Source organism: Oryx dammah, unplaced genomic scaffold (genome assembly GCF_014754425.2).
Source record: "Oryx dammah isolate SB20612 unplaced genomic scaffold, SCBI_Odam_1.1 HiC_scaffold_19, whole genome shotgun sequence".
In the NCBI taxonomy this organism is placed as follows: Eukaryota; Metazoa; Chordata; class Mammalia; order Artiodactyla; family Bovidae; genus Oryx; species Oryx dammah.
In genome coordinates, this window is record NW_024070203.1 from 77,906,565 (window position 1) to 77,929,513 (window position 22,949).

Genomic DNA, 22,949 nt, shown 5'->3' on the forward strand with positions numbered 1-22,949 from the left:
GGTAGGCTGCAGTCCATGGAGTCGCTGAGTCAGACACGGCTGAGCGACTTCACTTTCACTTTTCACTTTCATGCATTGGAGAAGAAGGAAATGGCAACCCACTCCAGTGTTCTTGCCTGGAGAATCCCAGGGCTGGCAGAGCCCAATGGGCTGCCGTCTGTGGGGTCGCACAGAGTCAGACACGACTGAAGCGACTTAGCAGCAGCAGCAGCATGAAACCCCCACATGTGGACAGTAGATTCAGATCACTTTAAACAACATCAGTGTATCTGGCTAAGTTTTAGTTTGTGAGTTCTAGGCTGACTTGATCTGATACAGCAAAGTAGGCAATTTTGAATTTTACAGCAAAAGATCTCAACAAACTCAAACAATGCCTTGCCAGAGGGCATGTGTTAGTACATGGCTGACAGTCAGCAAAATCTGCTTGCTTCTCTTCCTGGAGCGTTTTAGGAGGGATATAAACTGCATCTGCTCGGTCTCCCTGATGAAATAAATCAGGGAGGATTTGATAACTAAGAGCCCCAGGGCTGTGCTCACATCCATCTCTGGTGTTTCCCCTGAGGCTCACAGGCATTCTAGATTTAAGGGCCTTCCTCCATGTGTGATCTTGAAAGCCTGGCACAGTGCCTCAGCCCAGAGAACTTGGAAAACTTTCATCTGGTTACCCTGGACAAGAAAGAAGCACGGGACAAAGACTGTGGTGGCTGCAGCTGACATCATCCTAGATGAAATAAAAGGGTTTTTACTGACTTTTCAGAATTTTATACAAGCCACATGGCATGCTATTGATACCAGTGACAATCTAATCTCTCCTTTAGAGTTAAAGCAAAATGAACACCTTTAAAGACATGCTCCATTTTCGTGGTAAAGAACCTGCCTGCAAATGCAGGAGATGTAAGAGACAAGGGTTCGATCTCTGGGTTGGAAGATCCCCTGGAGGAGAGCATGGCAACCCACTGCAGGATTCTTGCCTAGAGAATCCCATGACAGAGGAGCCTGCCAGTCTAGGTCTATGGGTCACCCAGAGTCGGACACGAATGAAGCAACTTAGTACACACACATGCTGCTATTGAGCCTGAGATGGAGAAATCAGAAATTATTTATCACAGGAAGAGAGAAGAGAAATGTATTATTAGAGCTGCTATTTCTCTCTGTTGGGAAACAATGGAATCTCTGCCTGCTCCAACCCGAAATCTCACTTGGAGCTAAGGCTCCGCAAAAGTCTGAGAAACCCAAGCCTGCATTTTTAGGGACTATCCACCTTCTTTCATTATGTCTGAAAGCCCTAATCGTATTTTGACAGCTGCTGTGTTCATTTAAAGACTTTCAGCAGTTAATGTGAGTCATCAGCCTTGTGCTTCCACGCTGGAAGAAACAAAAGCAAGCCAATGTCACCCACAAAAACAAACCTGTCCTTTCAGGCAAACTCCAGCTGTGCCTTGCTCGCATCCCTCCTCCCCCAAAGCTTCATGCTTTTTCAATCAGTTATCCTATTCACGAACTGAGATTTTAGTTTCCGTTTGAGAGGGGAAAAAGAGGAGGAGCCCCAAAACAAAGCCTGAAAACAAAAGTGTATCTGACCGAATGAGGTTGATCGAAATCAGAAGTAAGCGTCAACGAATAAGGCCCTAGTCTCGCTGAGCGCTTTGCAATTTCTAAACGGCTGTCAATCACAGCATCCCGTTCTCATTATGAACTCCCTACGGAGCAGCCATCTCTCAGGGAGTGATCTAGCTTAAAATAGCTGGGCCAGTGGTTTTCAAACTCGAGTTTAAGATCAGAACTCCCAGGAGGGCTTGTTAAAACACATCCTCCTGGGCCACACCCCTAGAGCCCCTGATTCAGTAGGTCTGGGATAGGTACCGCGGGAATTTACATTCCTAACAAGCCCCCGCTCCCGCCCCCACAAAGCCGCCTGCTTGTGTGCGCGTGCGCAGTCTGCTCCTGGCTGTTGGTCTGCGTTCTGTGGGCTGCCCCAAGCTGAGACCCTGACCTCCTCTTTCCGCACTCCCTCTCTCCCTCCAAGATTCCATGCATTTTCAGGGCCAATGACCACCCCAAGCATATCCAGCCAGGCATTTTCCTTGAACTCTAACCCCCATCTCCAGCTGCACCCAACCACTTCTGTGGGCTCTTGTGCAGACTCGCTCTTGCTTTCCCCAGCAAAACCAGGTTTCCTCTCTGATAACCGAAGTTATCAAACACCCCTCACCCACTCTTCCCCACCTTAGGTCATAAACTCTTCCCCTGGGAGGGGATGATTGCTATGATCTCATTAATTCCACAGGCATAAGAAACATTGAACTGATTTGAATTGTAAACTGATTGCATCGTCCACCTTCTGCTCCACACGTGCGGAGCACCAGGGAAGCCAAGATCTGAGTGTTCCTTGGATCTCCAACATATGAGAGACACTTATTTCTCTTCCACACCCCACCAGAGTGTCTGGCCCATAGAGGGGAATGAATAAGTGCTGAATGAATAAAGGAACGAGTGAGGGGACAGGTAGATGGTATTTCTGCTCCCACTCTCTACCTAAATCTAACACTATATTATGTATTACTGCCAGGGTCAATGTACTAAAACGTGGTTTTCCCTCTGACACCCTGTATTCAGCCCCTCTATCCACCAAAGACCGCAGCTGGAAGTCAGCTTGAGAAATCCAATCACCCCATAATTTGTTCCAGCTTAAATTCCTTTTCTCATCCCCCACTAATGCCCCAAACATGCTCTTCCAAACAAGCAGTCTGTTCTAGTTAGCATCCTCCAAAGACCACAAGCCCTGCAGTTCTTTCCTCTTCTTTGACTTGCTAGAAAAACCCTTCCTCCGCAACCCCTGATTGTTCCATGACTCTCTAATCTCTTCTCTTGCAGCCTTCTGTCTCAGTACCACTCACCTTCCAAAACCACATTGTTCTGTGTGTATGTGTGTGTCTATATAAACTATACCACAAACTACACATATTTAATGTATACAGTCTGATACATTTGACATAGCAACATATCATCACCATAATCAAGATAATATACCCATCACCTCCAGATCCCCAGTTTCCTAGTTGCCATTGGTAACCATTCCACCTGCCCCATTCCTCCCCCTGGTCCCAGGCAGCCACTCATCTGCTGATCTGTATCACACAGATTAGTTACCATTCCCCAACATTTCATATAAATGGAATCCTACAATATGTACTCTTTTTCTGGTCTTGTTTCTTTCATTCACCAGGGCTCCCTTGACATTCATCCAGCCTGCTGCATGTCAGTGTGCTGTGCTCATTCGCTCAGTCGTGTCTGACTCTGCGGTGACCCCGTGGACTGTAGCCTGCCAGGCTCCTCTGTCCATGGAATTTTCCAGGCAAGAACACTGGAGTGGCTTGCCATTTCCTTCTCCAACCTGTGTCAGTAGTTCATTCTTTTCATTGCCCAGTAGTATTACACTGTATGCATATCTCACAATTTGTTATTAGTTCACCTGTTGATGATTTGAGTTGTTTTGATGTGATTTGAGTTGTTTCCAGTTTTGGCTTATTACAAGTAAACATTTGTGCTCAAATCTTGGTTTGAACATAAACTTTAATTTCTTTTGAGTAAATACCTTAAAGTGGAATGGTTTGATATCATGGTAAGTACATATTTAATTTTGTAAGAAACTTCTAATCTGTTTTCCAAAGTGGTTGAACCATTTTGTCTTCCTGCCAGGAAAAATGATGACTCTGTTCCCAACTTTGCCATTACTTGACATGATCAATATATTAAAATGTCTTCAATCTAGTGGAAGTAGAGTGGGGGTATCCTTTCATGGCTTTAATTTGTCTTTTCTTTTTGACTAATGAGGTTGAGCATCTCTTCTTTATATATCTTCTTTCATTTAGTGTCTATTCAAATCTTTTGCCCATTTTGACTGGGCTGTTTATTTTCCTATTATAAAGTTATAAGAATTCTTTATAAATTCTAAGGTCCTTTGTTAGATATATTTAATTTCAGTCTGTGATTTGCCTTTTCAGTTTAGTAGCAGTGTATTTTGCAAGCAAATATTTTAATTTTGATGATGTTCAATTTACTGAGTTTCTCTTTTGTGTTCTGTGCCCTATTTAAAAAATCCTTGCCAAACCCAGGGTCATCAATTTTTTCCCTACATTTTAATCTAGACATTTATATGTTTCTCCTTTATATTAACATTTAAAATCAGTTTTAAATAAATTTTTGTATATGGTATGAGGTAAGGGTCAAGGTCCATTTTTTTACACATGGGAATCCAATTGTTGTAACACCATTAGTTGATGACATTATTCTTTTCCAATGAATTTCCTTGGCATGTTTGTCAAAAATCATTTCACCATAAATGTGTGGGTCTGTTTCTGGACTATATTCTGTGCCAGTGATGTCCACTGTTACATGACTACCACAGTGCTTTGATTACCATTGCTTTATAGTCAGTCTTAAGATAATTTGATCCCTCCAACTTTATTTTTCTCAAAGTTTTATTTGATTCTCATTATTTGCAGATTCCAGACTTGCCAATTTACGTACTTTATAAAAGGTACTGAGAACCTAGAATCGATACTTGATTTTCGTGGTCATTCATAGGTATGTGCAGAGTGGTGAAACTATTGAGTTACTGCACTTTCCTAGTGAAAGTCAAACAAACAGTGCTCTGCCTTCTTGTTTTGGCGCTCATGCTATAAACAAGTATCTTTTTTGTGCTCTGTTTAAAGCCGTAATTTTAGAATTTTTGTGCTGTCTATTGGTGACTTCACTGCTTAAAACGGCCCCTCTGAGTAGTGTTGAAGTGCTATCTGGTGTCCCTAAGGCAAGAAGGCCATGCTATGCCTTAGGGAGGAAGGATGTTAGATGAGCTTCATTCAGGCGTGAGGAACGGTGCTGTTGGCTGTAAGTTCAATGTCAATAAATCAACAATGTATACTCAATCGAAGTCGTGTTGTGAAGTCACTCAGTCGTGTCCGACTCTTTGTGACCCCATGGACTGTAGCCCACCAGGCTCCTCCATCCATGGAATTTTCTAGGCAAGAGTACTGGAGTGGGCTGCCATTTCCTTCTCCAAGGGATCTTCCCAACCCAGGGATCCAGCCCGAGTCTCCCACATCGCGGGCAGACACTTTACCATCTGAGCCACCAGGGAATTGCTAAGGTGTCTTTAAATAGAAACACCCCTAAAATAAGGTTCTGTATTGATTTGTGAAATATGGTGGCCAGAGGCTTGCAGGAAACTAACTCCATATTTCCTCTAGGAACCATAATCCAGTAACCGCTAGTTCAATGTTCACAGAGACTTACAAACTATAACTATTGTGAGTAATAAGAATTGATTGTATTTGACTATTCAATTGTTTTTTTTTTTAATTTTCATCTATATTTTAGAATCAGGTCATCAGTTTCTACTCAAAAATGTCTGCTAGGATTTTGATAGGGATTGCTTTAAATCTATAGATCATTTTAGAAAGGATTGACATCTAAGCAATAGTAAGTCTTCTATTTGATGATTTGCTGATCTTTCCATTTCTTTAGGTCTTCTTTAATTACTGCAGACATCATGTTTTGCTAATTTATCTCTAATTTCTATATTTCTTATACTAGTGTAAAACTTTTAAAATGTCTATTTCAGATTTTTGTTGCAGTATATAATAATGAGAGAATAGCATTGAACATGGATATTATCATACATGAAACAGATTGCCAGTTCAGGTTCGATGCATGAGACAAGGTGCTCAGGGCTGGTGCACTGGGATTACCCTGAGGGATGGGGTGGAGAGGGAGGATCAGGGTGGGGAACACATGTACACCCATGGCTGATTCATGTTAGTGTATGGCGAAAACCACTACAAAATTGTAAAGTAATTAGCCTCCAATTAAAATAAATGAATAAAAAAATACAATCAAATAATTTTGTATATTGACTTTTATCTTGCAACCTTGCTGAATTCATTAATAAATTTTAGAGATTTTTTTGAAGATTCTATTAGCTTTTCTACATATGCAGTCAAATAGTCTGTAAGAACAGTCTTACTTTTTCTTTTCCAATCTGTATTAATTTCTAATTTCTTTTTATTTCATATAAATATTATATGATTATTATATCAGTTAAGACATCCAGTCCAACATTGAATGGAAGTATGGCAAGGGACATCCTTTTGTGTTCCTTACTGAAAAGGAAAGCACTTAGTCTTTTACTCTTGGGTATGATGTTACCCGTTGTTGTTCAGTCACTCAGTCATGTCTGACTCTTTTGACCATGTGGAGTGTAGCACGCCAGGCTTCCCTGTCCTTCACGATCTCCTGGAGTTTGCTCAAACTCATGTCCATTGAGTTGATGATGCCATCCAACCATCTCATCCTCTGTAGCCCCCTTCTCCTCCTGCCCTCAGTCTTTTCCAGCATCATGATATTTTCCAAGATGTTAATTCTAGGTCTTTACATATATGCTCTTTATCAGGTTGAGGAATTTCCCTTTTATTTCTAGTTTATTGAGAGTGTTTTATCATAAATGAACATTGGGTATTGGCCAATGCTTTTTGGACATCTATTGAAATGATCTTATGATTTTATACTTTTTTAGGCTATTAATATGGTAGATTAAATTATATTAATTTTTATTGAAGTGTAAGCAATATTGTGTAAGTATAGTTAATATGTACAAGTATACAATATAGTGATTCACAATTTTTAAAGTTATAAAATATTGGTTATATTCCCTGTGTTGTACAATATATCCTTGCAGTTTATTTTATACACAATAGTTTGTATCCCTTAATCTCCTATCCCTATTTACCCCTCCCCTTTCCCTCACCCCATGGGTAACCACTAATTTGTTCTTTATACCCGTGAGTCTGTTTCTTTTCTTATTATAGTGACTAGTTTGTTGTATATTTTTAGATTCCACATATCAGTGATATCATCCAGTATTTGTCTTTCTCTGTCTGGCTTATTTCACTTAACATAAAAAAGCCTCCAGGTCCATTCATGTTGTTGCAAATGATAAGATTTAAACCTTCTTGTGGCTGAGAAGTATTCCATTGTCTGCTGATGAACACTTAGATTGCCTCCATACCTTGGCACCTGTAAATAATGCTGCTATGAAAAACAGAGTGCATATATCTTTTTGAATTAGTGTTTTTGTTTCTTTAGAATATACACCCAGGAGTGGAATTGCTGGATCATATATAGTTCTGTTTTTAGTTTTTTGAGAACCCTCTATACTGTTTTCCACAGTGGCTACACTAACAGGACTCCTTTTCCCCCACATCCTCACCAGTGTTTATTATTTGTGGGGTTTTTTTTTCATTTTCTTTTTTGATGATAGACATTCTGACAGATACGAGGTGATATCTCAATGTGAATTTGACTTACAATTCCCTAATGATTAGCAATGTTGGGCATCTTTTCATGAGCCTGTTTGACATCTGCCTGTCCTCTTTGGAAAAATGGCTATTCAGGTCTGCCCTTTTTTTTTTTCTTTTTTCACTTCAGTTGTTTGTTTTGATGTTGAGTTGCATGAGCTGTTTATGTATTTTAGATAGTAACTCCTTATCAGTCATATCATTTGCAAATATTTACTCCCATTCTGAAGGTTGTCTTTTTGTTTTGTCTTTTCTTTAACTGTACAAAACTTTTAAGTTTAATTAGATCCCATTTGTTTATTTTTGCATTTATATTCTTTACTTTAGGAGACAGACCCCCCCCAAAAAAAATTGCTATGATTTATGTTCTGTCTATGTTTTCCTCTAGGACTGGTTCTGTGGTTCTGATCTAACATTTAGGTCTTTAATCCATTTTGCATTTATTTTTGTATGCTGTGTTAGAGAATGTTTCAATTTCATTCTTTTACATGTAGATGTCCAGTTTTCCCAGCACCACTTAAAAGAAACTCTTTTTTCTCCACTGTATATTCTTATCAATTCTGTCATAGATTAATTGACCATAAGTACATGGGTTTGTTTCTGGACTACCTATTCTGTTCCATCAGTTTGTGAGGTTTATGTGTGTGTGTGTGTGTGTGTGTGTGTGTGTGAGAGAGAGAGAGAGAGAGAGAGAGAGAAAGCGAGAGAGAGAGAGAGAAAGCGAGAGAGAGAGAGACATTACATACTGTTTTAATTACTATAGCTTTGTAACATAGTCTTAAACCAGGGAGTATAATTCCTCTAGTTATTTTCTTCTTTTTCAAGATTGTTTGACTATTGATGGTCTTTTGTGTTTCTAAACAAATTTTAAAATTATTTATTTTAGTTCTATTTAAAAAAAGCCATTGGTATTTTAATAGGAATTGCGTTGAGTCTGTAGATTGCCTTGAATAGTATGGTTATTTTAACATTAAATCTTCTAGTCCAAGAACATAGTATGTCTTTCCATCTATGTGTGTCGTCTTCAACTTTTTTTTTTGTTTGGCTGTGCCACATGCACGTGGGACCCTACTTCCATAACAAGAGACTGAGCCTGCACCCTCTGCAGTAAGGTGCAAAGTCTTAACCACTAGACTGCTAAGGAACTTTCTATCTTCAATTTCTTTAATCAGTGTCTTATGGTTTCCAAGTACAGGTCTTTTACATCCTTAACTAGGTTTATTCCTAGGTATTTTATTCTTTTTGATGAAATGGTAAATGGGCCTTTCCCTTAATTTCTCTTTCTGATATTTTGTTGTTAGTGTATAGAAATGCAACAGATTTCTGTATATTAATTTTGTATCCTGCAACATCACCAAATTTGTTGAGGGGTTCTAGCAGTTTTCTGGTGGCGTGGTTACAATTTTTTATGTATAGTATCAGTCATATATTAATTGATTTTTTAAAAACTTCATTATTTTTGGCTGTACTGGACCTTTGTTGCCGCACAGGCTTTTCTCTAATTGTGGTGAGTGGGGCGGCTCTCCAGCTGCTCGGGCTTCTCATTGCAGTGGCTTCTCTTGTTGCAGAACATGGGTGCTAGGGCACGCCAGCTTCAGTAATTTCAGTATGTGGGCTCAGCAGTTTCCCCTCTTGGGCTCCAGAGCACAGGGTCAGCAGTTGTGGCGCACAGGCTTAGCTGCTCTGTGGTACATGAGATCTTCCCAGATCAGGGATGGAACCCACGTCTCCTGCATTGGCAGGTGGATTCTTTACCACTCACCAGCCAGGGGAGCCTTATTTATTGATTTTTGAATGGTAACCTTGAATGTTAAACCAATGCTTGTATTAAATCCTACTTGGTCTTGATTACATTATATATACGGATTCTATTTGAGAAGTTTTAAAGAATTTTTTTTCATTCACATTCATGAGGAATGTTGGTTATTGCTTTATTTTCCGTTTTTAATAATGTGGCTGTTTCTCTGTCACATCAAAGGGATCATGTCCTTTGATTAAACTGTAATATAAAAGCTATTAAATTGCTTATATAACTTGGTAAAATAATCTCAGGAACATATCTGAACAATAAAACTGTAAATTGCATTTGATATGTTTCTTGAGAAAAAATGAGAAAGCTGGACAAGAAAGTTTACATTTTCTTGCCAAGTGAAGTTTTCTAAGTGTTGCATTTTCATTATTCTTCCAGACAGATTAAATATTCCAGAAGGGAGACAATAAACAAGATAAGGTTTTTTCTTGTTAATGGGAAAAGAATTCAAGGGTAGGGGAATGGTGGAGGAAAAGAGATATATGAAGACAGGCGCATTTCATGAGGATTCCAACTCCCCCTCACATTTTTAAATGGGGAAAGAGAAGAACATAAACTTCTATTGAGCCCATATGGGTTATGCACTTGGTAATGCTTTTATGTATATCTTATGGCTTTGGATGGGAAAGACTTTTTGGAGACTGAAGAATCTTACAGTGTTGCCTCCAGTACATTCCAAATAGCTCATATGGTATGGGCAAAATGTTAAAGGTAAAATTATTTAATGTACTTGCTCTTGTCTTTAAATAAAGGGGCATATTTTGAGACACTGACTAACTGATGTCCAGAAAAGGGTTGTTTGGACAATGAAGAGACCCAAATCCAGGTCATCTAAAGATGTGTTCATGCCTCCCCTGAAAAAGAGAAAATTAAATGAGGTGGGGCGATTACATTCTTCAATAATCAAAGGGCTTCTCTTTTTAGCTGGAAAAGGAAATAAACTTTTTAGTATACGGCTTCAGTTGGCCATACGCTTCAGTATATGATCCTTCAGAAATAGGATCAAAGGTGGGAATTATAAAGAGTAGGATTTCAGCTCAACCACTGACCCAAGCTACCTTGGAGGTGGGATATGGGTGCCTTGTAATGATCTGCGTTCCAGATGGGTGATGAAGGATGAATAGGCACCATCACTCTGGGACACCAGGGAGAAACAGAATTCCTGGGCTAAGGGGGAGAGGACGCTAACAGTCTGATAGACAAGGTCTGTTTCCACTTGAAGAACCTATGACTCAGCAATGTCTGCCTCCTGTCTCCACACAGGCAGGGTATGACTAGAAAATGGCGACTACAGCGTGTGTGTATGTGTGTGTCTGAAGGCCATCGCCTCTCACAATCACCCTATACATGATAGAATCACAGGAGTTAGTAGTGAACTTGTGGGAATGACAATCATTTGAATGTCAGACCTGGTGAACTGGTTCTGAGTCTCCTGAGATCAGTGAGTGCTTTGAACCTGCCTGTCCTCTTGGGCTTAGAGGAGTGTCTCTGGCTGCAGGACTGCTTGCCACCTCAAGGATCATGGGACAACTGATGCTGGCAAGCATCGAATGGTAGGCAAAAGCCAGGACCATGCGGTCACACCTAACAGGACTTGGGTTCTGGCTTGGTCTCATTACTAGCCCTATGACCTCAAGTAAATTGTCTAACCTTTCTGGCACCTTAATTTTCCTTATCTGTAAAATAAAATGCTAAACCTACTTTAAGAGCTTGATGTCAGAATTAATGAGATAACAAATATAGAACACTCAGGAGAGCTCCTGGCACACAGTCTAAACACTTAGTAAGTGATTATAGTTAGTCCTGACCTTGTGTGTAGCATACTGGGCTAAGCAGGGGCTGCAATCACTTCGGGTTGCAGTTATCTTGGTCATTTATTTGACTTCTGTGCAAGAATTTAACTTCAAGAGAGCAGGAATATTGATGTTTTAGGCACTATTTCATTTCTAGAAGGTTTTCCCCGCCCCCGGCTTTTTTCATGCTGAATAGCTTGCAGGATCTTAGTTCCCTGACCAGGGATCGAACCATGTCCACTGAAGAGGAAGTGTAGAGTCTTAACCACTGGACTGCCAGGACCTCCCAGGGCCTGGCACATCTTAAAGGCTCAAAGCTGGAAAGGGCTGTGTCTCATTCCTCTCCAGGTCCAGAGAGTTCCTCTCCGTGTTGGCAGAGAGCAGCCCAGAAACAGAGGTCAGGGTCTGGCCCAGACTCCCCTTGGCACAACTTTGAACTGTCCACCAGACCAAACTCAGGGGCTGACAAGGATCAGTTGATGGTTTGTCACCACCCTTCCCATCTTGTGGGTGAGGAAGCTGAGGCAAGGAGTTAAATCACCAGCTCAGGGTGACATACAGCTAGAATGTCAGGGTTGAAACTGACAGGGTTGAATGTCGGGGTCCGCAGACTCTGAAGGCCTTGATCCTTCCACAAAGCCCGCTGGTGTACAATTTCAGGTGTACAAACAAGTCATTATTATGATCTTTTCCTGGGAGAAAGCGAAATGCTCTTTTTGACTGGACGTAATAAGGTAAGTCTGGCGCCGACAATAAAGGTAGTTCCTCTGCTTCCAGGTGACCGGAGGGCGGGGTCAGCTGGGATGGGGGCGGGGTCAGTTTGGACGAGAGGCGGGGTCAGCTGGGACAGGAGGGCGGGGTCACTTGGGAGCGGGGTGGGGTGGGGTGGGGTGGGGGGTGGGGACAGAGTCACTTGGGACAGCTGAGCCCTACTCCCCTCCTACCCTGCTCCCTTCCCTCCCAACCGCCTTGGCTGGCTGAAGCCAGGGAATCTCAAACCATGGCAGCAGCAACCTAGGTCAGAAGTTCACAACAGTCTACACCCATACCACCCTGAATGCTCCCGATCTCGTCTGATCTCGGAAGCTAAGCAGGGTTGGGCCTGGTTAGTATTTGGATGGGAGAAGTTAATAGCAAATGCAGATGCCAAGGTCCCACCCAGACCTGCTGACTATCAATCTGGGGGCTCTGGGAGGTGGGCGGGGGGCAGGGGTCAGCTTCCTGGGTGTCTCTTCCCCCGGTATTGAAGCTTGAAAACCACCGCCTGGGCACAGGCCCCTCTGAGCTGGGCCTCCCCGCCCCTCCACCTGGTCAGTATGTCCGAAGCCCAGACAGTTTCTGCCTCATGCCGTGTGATGCACCCACAGCCCCAGAACCGGAGAGAACCCAGGCCCCAAACCCGGGAGAGCTTGGGCCCTCAGAACTTGAGGTGGGGCCAGGCAGGGGGTCTGGCAAACCTGGTGTGTGGGGAAGGCCTGCTCATGACATCAGGGGGAGAACTTTTTATGTTTCATTTGCTGATCTCAAGATATCTCTGGATTGACTAAGCCAGAGCATGGAAAATGGATCCTGGCACATGCCGGGATCCCAGCAGATCAAGGGAGCAGGAGACAAAGGGGAGAATTTCTTGAGAGTCCCTTGGACTGCAAGGAGATCCTACCAGTCCATCCTAAAGGAAATCAGTCCTGAATATTCACTGGAATGACTGATGTTGAAGCTGAAACTCCAATACTTTGGACCCCTGATGCGAAGAACTGACTCATTGGGAAAGACCCTAGAGCTGGGAAAGATTGAAGGTGGGAGGAGAAGGGGACGACAGAGGATGAGATGGCTGGATGGCATCACTGACGTGACAGACATGAGTCTGGGTAAGCTCCGGGAGTTGGTGATGGATAGGGAAGCCTGGAGTTCTGTAGTCCGTGGGGTTGCAAAGAGTCAGACATGACTGAGCGACTGAACTGAACTGAAAGAAGGGAAGCCCAGGACAGGAGTTAGCAAGGCAGAGAGAGGCTGAGTGCTCTGCAGAGAAACCCTGCTTGGGGTGTTGGTGGGGGAAGAGTAGGGTAGGCTCCCGGAGAGGACGGGGCGTGTCTGAGATGTTTAGCTTGTTTGCTGAGCAGTGTGTGAGGTAACTCCGCCTGAGCTCTCCCAGTCCTCCAGTAAATTCGATTCATATGGTATAAGTGATTTTCATTGTGGAAACCAAACAAGGGTCAGGGATTCAAGCGGAAGACCAGGATGATTCAGGCTCCACTCAACAAGCAACCTGGGATCCTGGGTTCTGGGAGCAGCTGGGAAACACAGGGACCCCTCTCCCGGGGAGTGGGGGGGGGGGTCACAGAGTCTGGGTGCTTTGAGCTTCTACAGGCCACCAACGGGAGGAGTCGAGCAGATGTTCCCTAATCTTGGGGGGCAGGGAGGCCCCGAGCCAACCACTCTCAACCCACTGAAAAGTGAGAAGACAAAAGGAAAATGTGGTTTGGCTCCATAAACGCGATACTAATTACAGCCATTTGTGCAAACTGCTTTCCATTAGGGCTTAATTACTTACCATGCAGTATAATCACAATTACCCATTACATGACCTACATGTCAGATTTGCTGAGTTTTATTTGCCTCCACGTGGGCTGGTCTCCCTCATGTCCTGAGGAAGTCTGGTTGTTTTCTAGGCTACTAATGTCTTTATTTATAACTTGAAAAAAAAAAAAAGTATAGGCACAACACTCAACGTATGTGTAATTCTCTCCTCTCAGAGGCGGATGACCTCATGCGGCTCTAATGTCAGTATATTGTCCAGTACAGGGGGTTGGCCAAAAAAAGAGAATGTGAATTCTATTAACACTTTATATCTGTTTGCCCTTTTTTATTTAGGAGACCTATAAAGCGTCCCTCACCAGACCAATTAGATTCCTGCACTCTTCTAAAACAGAACTTGAATAATCATTCCCAGCCAGCATTAATAGCTCACCCTAAATCCATGCTTCAAGGAAGATAAAAAAAAAAAATACAGAAACAACTCCTTAGGGTGAAACAGAGCAGGACCCTATGGTCTTTAACCCCCTCCCTCCACCACCCCATGTCCTCTGCCTGCCTTTTATCTGTAGAAAACTTTGGTCAACGAATAAGTTTAATCAGAGAAATGAGAAATACAGAAACAAAGGAAAACAGTCAAAGGAGACCAAATAATAATACTATAGTCGTTAAGTATAGTCAAGGACCTTTAGTTCCTTGTCAAGGACTACAGATAATATTCTGAGCCATATCCTGTGAGCTGTCTTATAAATACTAACACACCAGGGTGAAGAAGTTAACTACATGAAGATCAGACTGTACCCATGACATACGCTGTCACAATTCCAAGAACTGACCTCAAAGAAATGGGAACAAATGGACCCTGGAACTGAAGATTCAGTTCAGTTCAGTTCAGTCGCTCAGTCATGTCCGACTCTTTGCGACCCCATGAATCGCAGCACGCCAGGCCTCCCTGTCCATCACCAACTCCCAGAGTTCACTCAAACTCATGTCCATCAAGTCGGTCATGCCATCCAGCCATCTCATCCTCTGTCGTCCCCTTCTCCTCCTGCCCTCAATTCCTCCCAGCATCAGAGTCTTTTCCAATGAGTCAACTCTTCCCATAAGGTGGCCAAAGTACTGGAGTTTCAGCTTTAGCATCAGTCCTTCCAAAGAACACCCAGGACTGATCTCCCCTAGAATGGACTGGTTGGATCTCCCTGCAGTCTAAGGGCCTCTCAAGAGTCTTCTCCAACACCACAGTTCAAAAGCATCAATTCTTTGGTGCTCAGCTTTCTCCACAGCCTAACTCTCGCATCCATACATGACCACTGGAAAACACAGCCTTGACTAGACGCACCTTTGTTGGCAAAGTAATGTCTCTGCTTTTGAATATGCTATCTAGGTTGGTCATAACTTTCCTTCCAAGGAGTAAGTGTCTTTTAATTTCATGGCTGCAGCCACCATCTGCAGTGATTTTGGAGCCCCCCAAAATCAAGTCTGCCACTGTTTCCGCTGTTTCCCATCTATTTCCCATGAAGTGATGGGACCGGATGCCATGACCTTCGTTTTCTGAACGTGACCTAAAACAACCATGATGACCCCACCACCCATGACCAGTTTGAAGCTGGCTGTCAGAGCCGATTCTGCTGTTTCTGCACGTAGCTCCCCCCTTCCATCTATAAAAGCTCCTGCCCCACTGGTTGCCCCTGGAGCGGATGGCCTTTGGACAGATGTTGCCAGCATTTGCTCCCCACCATTTGCCAGCATTTGAAATAAAGCAAACTTTCCTTTCCACCAGCCTGGCCTGTTTATTGGTTTTTGGGTGGTGAGCAGCCAGACCCCCTTTTGGTGACAAGGGCGCAGTTCATAAAGACCACGAATGAAAAGGCTCTTCAGCGGATCCCCCTAAAGATCAGCTTGAAAGTCAAGGATAGTAGCTCAAGAATCCAAGCAAGCTATTTCTGAGAAGGAGCCTCCAGCGAGCTTCCAAACTCTTCCTGATGGCCTACTGTGTGCCCGGCTCTGGCCTTAGTGCTGTGAAGGCAGAGTGGGGGGCAGGGCAAAATATGTGTCTTAGACAACCTTGTTTCTGTTCTTTACGGCAATGATGACTCAGTTGGGTGGGGGTCACAGGTGAATTAAATGGGCCCAGATATAAGAAGAGAGCGCGAGAAAGCCGAGGAGGACAGAACAGACACATCAGCAAAGCAATCTTACTTCTGCAGGTCTTCTCATCCGAGTTGAGGATGTAGCCTTGCTTGCACCTGCAGACGTACGAGCCCGGCGTGTTGATGCAGAAGTGGGCGCAGTTATGTTCCAGGATGCTGCACATGTGGACCGCTGAAAGGGAAGAGGTGGGACGTTAGGGCGACAATGATGCCTTCTCTAACTTCATCCTCCAGCAAACTGTCGTCCAGAAGCTACACAGTGAAGGAGCAAGCATGACCCAAAGAGAAACAAGCTGCAGGCCCTGCCCTCAAGGGGGGTTTACAGCCTTTGGTTGGACAAGACAGTTCTACATAAATGCCATCATCAATAAATTAAGAGATTGGGATTGACATTTATACACTACCATGTGTAACATAGATAGCTAATGGAAACCTGCTATAAAGCACAGGAAGCTCAGCTCTGTGCTCTGTGATGACCTTGGTGGGTGGGTTGGGAGGGGGTTCAGAGAGAGGGCCAAAAGGGAGGGACTATATGTATACATATGGGGCTTCCCAGGCAGTACTAGGGGAAAAGCACCTGCCTGCCAGTGCAGGAGAGGTAAAAGACTCAGGTTCGATCCCTGGGTTGGGAAGATCCCCTGGAGGAGGGCATGGCAACCCACTCAGTACTCTTGCTTGGAGAGCCCCATGGTCAGAGGAGCCTGGCAGACTACAGTCTACAGGGTTGTAAAGAGTAGGACATGACTGAAGCGACTTAGCGCTTCGCATATGGCTGATTCACTTCTTTGTACAGCAGAAACTAGCACCACATTGTAAAGCAATTATACTCCAATTAAAAAAAAATATGTATAGCTAGAGGGCCATGGAGGGTCAAAGGGAAATGCAGTTAGGCTGAGTCATATGAAATTGCTGATATCCAACTAAAAATAGGGGCTTCCCAACTGGCTCAGGGGTAAAGAATCTGCCTGCCAACACAGGAGACGCAAGTTTGATTCCTGAGTGGGGAAGACCCCCTAGAGAAGGAAATGGCAACCCACTCCAGTATTCTTGCCTGGAAAATCCCATGGACAGAGAAGCCTAGTGGGCTACAGTCTATGGAATTGCAAAAGAGTCGCACACAACTTAGCAACTGAACAATACAAGAACAACTAAAAACAGGTCAAAAGTGACCACAGGTCACTGTCATAAGAGACATTTCACAGTGCAATTAATAATATCCAATTGGTGAGCAGAAGGTTTACTGATACCAGATGGGGCTTTGGTTAGTGTATGGATTTTTCACAGAAATGGGCTTGGAGGAAAAGTTATTAGTTACATGAGGATGTAATAAAGATCACCAGAGTCTTGGGCTCAGCAATCCAAATAATAATGTAATTTTTTAATAGGCAAAAGTGTTATAAAATTTTTGGAGTAAAAAAATGCATTCATATGTTTCCATAATATTTATGTCTCAATTTAAAAATATATCCACATTTAGTTTCTGAAGTACCTCAGCTTTCAGATTCATCAATTCTTGCATAAGTCTGTCCAGAGCTCACAAAAATTCTTATTGTTTTTTACACCTTAAATTTATTACTTGGCTTCATATAATTCAACATGAACATATTTAAAATTAACAAGCATCAGTATAAACAGAGTACAAGTTATGCAAATGTTCTCATAAACAAAAAGGACGTCCATGCGTAGAAATTGATTTTTATAAAGCTAAAACAGAAGAGGCTTTCAAAAGCTAAGAACAGTCTCCTTAACCCTCTGTTGGAAAACTCAGCTTCTGATGAAATCGATGGCATATCCTAAGTATATGTCCCTTTACTTCAAAGTAAGAAACATGGTGGGCAGTAAATGAAGGTAAAACTTTTTTATTTCATAAGATTACAATTTAGAATGATTGTGAGTGTTCTGAGTTTACAATTGTCTGTGTTTTAATTCCTAAGATATAAATAACACTGAGTGCATGCTAAGTCGCTTCAGTCTTGTCTGACTCTCTGGGACCCTATGGACTGTAGCCCGCCAGGCTCCTCTGTCCATGGGATTCTTCAGGCAAAAATACTGGAGTGGGTTGCCGTGCCCTCCTCCAGGGGATCTCCCCGACCCAGAGATTGAACCGGTGTCTCTTATGTCTCCTGCACTGGCAGGTGGGTTCTTTACCACTAGTGCCCCCTGGTAAGCCCATAAATAACATTAGGAAAGCTTTTAGATTAAAATCAGTCATTTTTACTTTAGTGTGAAAGAAATAGCTGGGGGTTTTTCTGGTTTATTTTTTTAATGTATTTTGGCTGTGCCGGGTCTTAGTTGTGGCACACGGGATCTTGCATGGCATGTGAACTCTTAGCTGTGCATGTGGGATCTGGTTTCTTGACCAGGATGGAACCCAGGCCCCCTGCATTGGGAGCACAATGCTCCTGCATTGGACCACCCCAGAAGTCCTGAAATATCTGTTTTTTGTGACCATGAGCAATATTCTTAACTTTTAAAATATTAAATGGGAGTAAAAATAGGCTAATTTCATAAGGGCCTTGTAAGGGTTAAAGTAAATAAGATGGTAAAGTGCTTAGAACACTGCCCAGCAGAATGTTTGATATGCATTAACTGTATGTAGCAAAGGAGAAGTGTGGCGGACTTTTATTTTACATGTTTGGGTTCATCCTATATATATTCGTCTTCAACTTGGCTTTTCACTCAACATCAATAACAGATTCTATCTCTACTGATATATACTCTCTTTCATAGAATCTAAGATCCGCCCAGTTTCCGGAGATATTCAAATATGAAGACACAGACAGTTGATCCTAATTATTCATGGATTCCATATTTGCAAATTTGCCTACTTGCAAGAATTTATTTGTAACCCTAAAATCAGTATTCACAGTGTTTTCAGCATCATTTAAGGACACGTGCAGAGCGATGAAAAATGTAAGTTGCCTGATGCACTCACTCCCACCTGCGGCTGCACAGGCAATGCCCTGCCCTCTTGTTTCTGCTCTCAGGCTGGGAAAAAGTGTCCTTTTCAAGGCCTATTAGGTGCCACACCTTTTGTGTTTCTGTGCTTTTTGTTGGTGATTTTGCTGTTTAGGATGGCCCCAAGCATAGTGCTGAAGTGCTGGTGTTTGCTGAAGTGAAGTGTGTCTGGTGTTCCTAAGTGCGAGAAGGCTGTGAGGTGCCTTTCAGAGAAAATGTGTATTTAATAAACTTCATCCAGGCATGAGTGATAGTGCTGTTGGCTGTGAGTTCAATGTTAATGAATCCACAATATATAAATAAGTGAAAGTCACTCAGTCGTGTCCGACTCTTTGCGACCCCATGGGCTATATACTCCATGGAATTCTACAGGCCAGAATACTGGAGTGGGTAGCCTTTCCCTTCTCCAGGGGATCTTCCCAACCCGGGGATTAAACCCAGGTCTCCTGCATTGCAGGCAGATTCTATACCAGGTAAGCCACAAGGAAAGTCCTTATGGTGTCTTTAAACAGAAACATACATAAAACAAGATAATGTATTGATCAGTTGACAACAATGCTGAACCAGAGGCTCAGAGGAACCTAACCCTTTATTTCCTCTAGGAGCAGTGGTTCATACTTAGTAATTCAGTATTCACCAGGACTTTATAGAACATTATTACCAAGAATAATGAGAATCAACTGTACATTTTAGATTTGATCAAGTACATTGCTGCTAAGTCACCTTCAGTCATGTCCGACTCTGCGACCCCACAGACTGTAGCCCTCCAGGCTCCTCTGTCCATGGGATTTCCCAGGCAAGAATACTGGAGTGGGGCACCATTTCCTTCTCCAGGGGATCTTCCCAACCCAGGGATCAAACCTGCATCTCCTGCACTAGCAGGCAGGTTCTTTACCTTTAGCGCCATCTGGGAAGCAGGCAATCAAGTACATTAGGTCTGGTTTATTCCTTTGAATTGCTTTATCCATTGGTCATTGTGCCTCATTTTATTTAGCCATTTCCCCAACCAGTCCACATTTTCACTTTCCCAATGCTGTGATAAGCATTCTCAAATACATCTCCTTGAGCACATGTGCAACTGTTTCTCTAGGACTGGGTCCTGCTTTAAACAGATATCACCTGATTGCCTTGTAAGGTAGTTCATACCAGCAATGCATGAGAGTAATGATTCCCACTTCCTCCAAACTTTAGCTCTCAGGATTAGCAAACATTAAGTTTTGACAGGGAAAAATCATTATCCTGTTTTTAATTTGCATTTGCTTTGCACCCTGGAAAGCTCTCTTCTTTTCCAGGCTGCTGGCATCAAATTACCCACGGACACAGAGGTGATTCTTGTGCAACTCTCAGCGTGTCATGATTCTCCTCTGTAATGAAGGAAATCTGAAGTCTAGGCAACCAGCAACACAGCCGCTATCCACTGGTGCGAGGCCCAAGTGATGAGCCCGCTGCCTGACTTCTCATGGAGACCCTGACAGGATTAGACAGGAGACGCGAGGCAGAGAAAATAACTGCTCAGCTGCAGACAGCATAGCAGACGACTTCTGGGAACAGACTAAAGCCAAGCTTCACCAGGACCTTGCATGAATTCCTTAATTTCCCTGAGCTCCGCTTTCTTCACTTGTCAAATAGGGAAATTAAAAGAACCACTGCATAAGGTTTGGAGTGACAGCTTGTTACTAAGGCTTGTTTTGGCTATGTACTATAAAAGAAATTGGAACCAGGAATTTGGTGTAATGGAAAGAGCACTGGATTAGAAGCCAGAAGACCTCTGCTCCAGTTTCCCTCTGCCTAGAACAAGTGGGGGATGTTCAGGTAAGTTGGGGAGCTGTCTCTAACTTATTTCTTCACCTGTAGAACAAAGGCATGTCTGGTGTCTAGGGGCCTTCAGTACAGACACTTCTATTTTTTAGAAGCTGTCCTTCCTTCTCATTCTAAATGTGAAGGGGGAACTATGCGTTGGTGTGAGGCAGTCCCACTCCTGGCCACTGTTGAGTGTACAGCATTTGTCAATTGGAGTCTTTTCTTGGCATTTAGGGGCAAGAATTGAGGAAGGGGGCGCTTACACTGAGGGCAAGAATATCTGAGGGCTGACAGGGTGCATGCTGTCTGCCCAGGGAACCAGATAAATCCAAGGGGAAGCAGAGAGCGGAGATGGAAGCTAAACTGGACTGTCATTCACTACCCTTCTTATTTCCATGAGTAATACAACGCAATCCCCTCTCTTCTAAAGCTAGCTCAAGCTGAATGTCTATTACTTTCAACCAAAAGAATCCCAAACGTTTTCACTAAGGTCATATAAAAATTTCCACCTCTGAAATTCTATAGGTAGGAATGAGTGGTCCTAAGAACATCTGACCCTAGCACCTTCCTCTCCCGGGGGACAAGCCTTTGTGACGTGACCGAAGGGAGGGGGATTGTCCTGCCTCCTACACTGGCCTGCAGGGGTCTCACACCTCGAAGGCCTTGTAGGTTGAAGCTGGAACAAGGCTTTGAGTTCAGGAGAAAGAATCACTAAGGGGGTCTTGAACTATTACTGGGTATGGAAAGTCAAGGTATGTGGAAGTTGATTTGACCTCCCACTGAGTGACAGGGCCTTGAAGGGCTGCAGTAAGTGTGGGCTTTATCCAGGCGGGTTGATGGGAAATGTGTCTTAGGAACACTATCGAGTGACTGAGTACTCTGTCGTGTCTGACTCTTTGTGATCCCGTGGACTGTAGCCCACCAGGCTCCTCTGTCCATGGAATTTTCCAGGCAAGACTACTGGAGTGAGTTGCCATTTCCTACTCCGAGGGATCTTCCCGACCCAGGGATCAAAACTGTGTCTCTGGCGTCTCCTGCACTGGCAGGCAGATTCTTTACCACTGCACCACCAGAGAAGGCCAGGAATATCATTAGGGCCTTCGATGGTGCCTGGGTAAGGTGGGGCTCTTAGGGTAGGAACGACCAACTTCCAGGCTTTAAATACCAGGCTAAGCTGATAAAGCCGATGCCAAGAGGTTAATTTAAAGCAGCCCTAGGAATTCCCTGGTGGCCCAGGGGTTGGGACTCTGTGCTATCACTGCTGAGGGCCCGGCTGCAATCCCGGGTTGGGGAACTAAGATCTTGCGAGTGGCCTGGTGCAGCCAAAAGCAAAAAAAGAAAGAAAACTGACAGCCCTACCCGGGTTACAAGTTGTCAAAAGGCTCAGGATAGACACGCATTTTTCAGCCTCTAAATTCAGTGTCCTCTCTCACTGGGTGGCAAAAACGTTGGGCCTCAGCACGGGTAGGTTTTGGTCACCTTGCAGACAGGGCCTCATTCACAAGGCACCAGGCCTCTAAGTTTCTCTTGGCAGCCTGAGAATGCAACCTCAGGAGGCCCCCGCTGCCCCCGCCCTCAGCTGTGGCTGGTATAGCGATTCACTACCAGTGGGTACAAGGCCACCGCTGTGCCCGAGTTCATGTCCACACCAGTGAGCGCCAGAGCCAGGACTCCCAGTCAAGGTCAGACCTTCTAATTGTACAATAAAAGTGTCTGTTTTCATCATACCTGAAGACACCTTGTCTCTCTCCCAATCCACAGATCCAGCCATGCTTTTCGCTTCCGCCCAAAGCACACCAGCCTTAGCCCATCTTCCCTCTGAAACCTCTTCTCCATGTCTATTTTGACCTCTGTGTCCCTGCCGAGCCTGTCGTTTGGCACTTCTCAGGTTGTGGTTGTGTCTCCTTAGAAGTCATGAAATTAACAGAGACTCTGGACTCGTTTTTTGTTGTTGTTTTTGTTTTTAAATGAAAGAGAAAAAAACTATTAAAAATATCACTTTTTTCCTTGCAATCACCCTTCCTACACATTCTATCCAATAAACTGCCATTCACCTTTCACATCCATGTAGCATGTTGTGGTTAAAATGTAGGTTCTGAGCCAGGATGCCTGGGTTCACACCTCAGCTCTACCATTGAATGCTGTGTGACCTTGGTCAAGTTACTGAATGTCTCTGGGTCGCTGTTTCTTCTGTAAAATGAGAATTATGGGAGCACCCACTTCACAGGTTTGTTGTGAGAATAACAGCTACCATCATTATGATCTCCTCTTTAGAGTTCTCCTGGACTCCCTAGGCAGAACCAGGCATTCTGTGATCAGAGGTCCTCCCGTGCCAGGGGACTTCCCAAGGTCTCTGAAGTGCACACTTCCTACAGCAAATGTCCTGTTTATCTGTGATAAGAGCATTTTCCCACCATCCTGAGACCCTCGGGCCTGGCAGGTGGAGGGTAAGTACTCTGGAACCAGAGAGACTCCAACTCTGCCACTTGAAGCTGCTTATCCTCTCGAAGCCTCAGTTTCTACTTCTATAAAATGGGGGTAATAATAGTAC

At 43.6% G+C, this 22,949-nt stretch overlaps 1 protein-coding gene across 2 annotated transcripts in view; it reads right to left on the minus strand.

The window, feature by feature from the left end:
• Positions 1-22,949, minus strand: part of MATN2 (matrilin 2) — a 147,214-nt gene that overhangs the window by 84,926 nt on the left and 39,339 nt on the right. For both annotated transcript variants that reach the window (XM_040261013.1, XM_040261012.1), the window contains exon 3: positions 15,690-15,812. In XM_040261013.1, the coding sequence (XP_040116947.1) occupies positions 15,690-15,812 (123 nt within the window). The remainder of the gene's footprint in view (positions 1-15,689; positions 15,813-22,949) is intronic.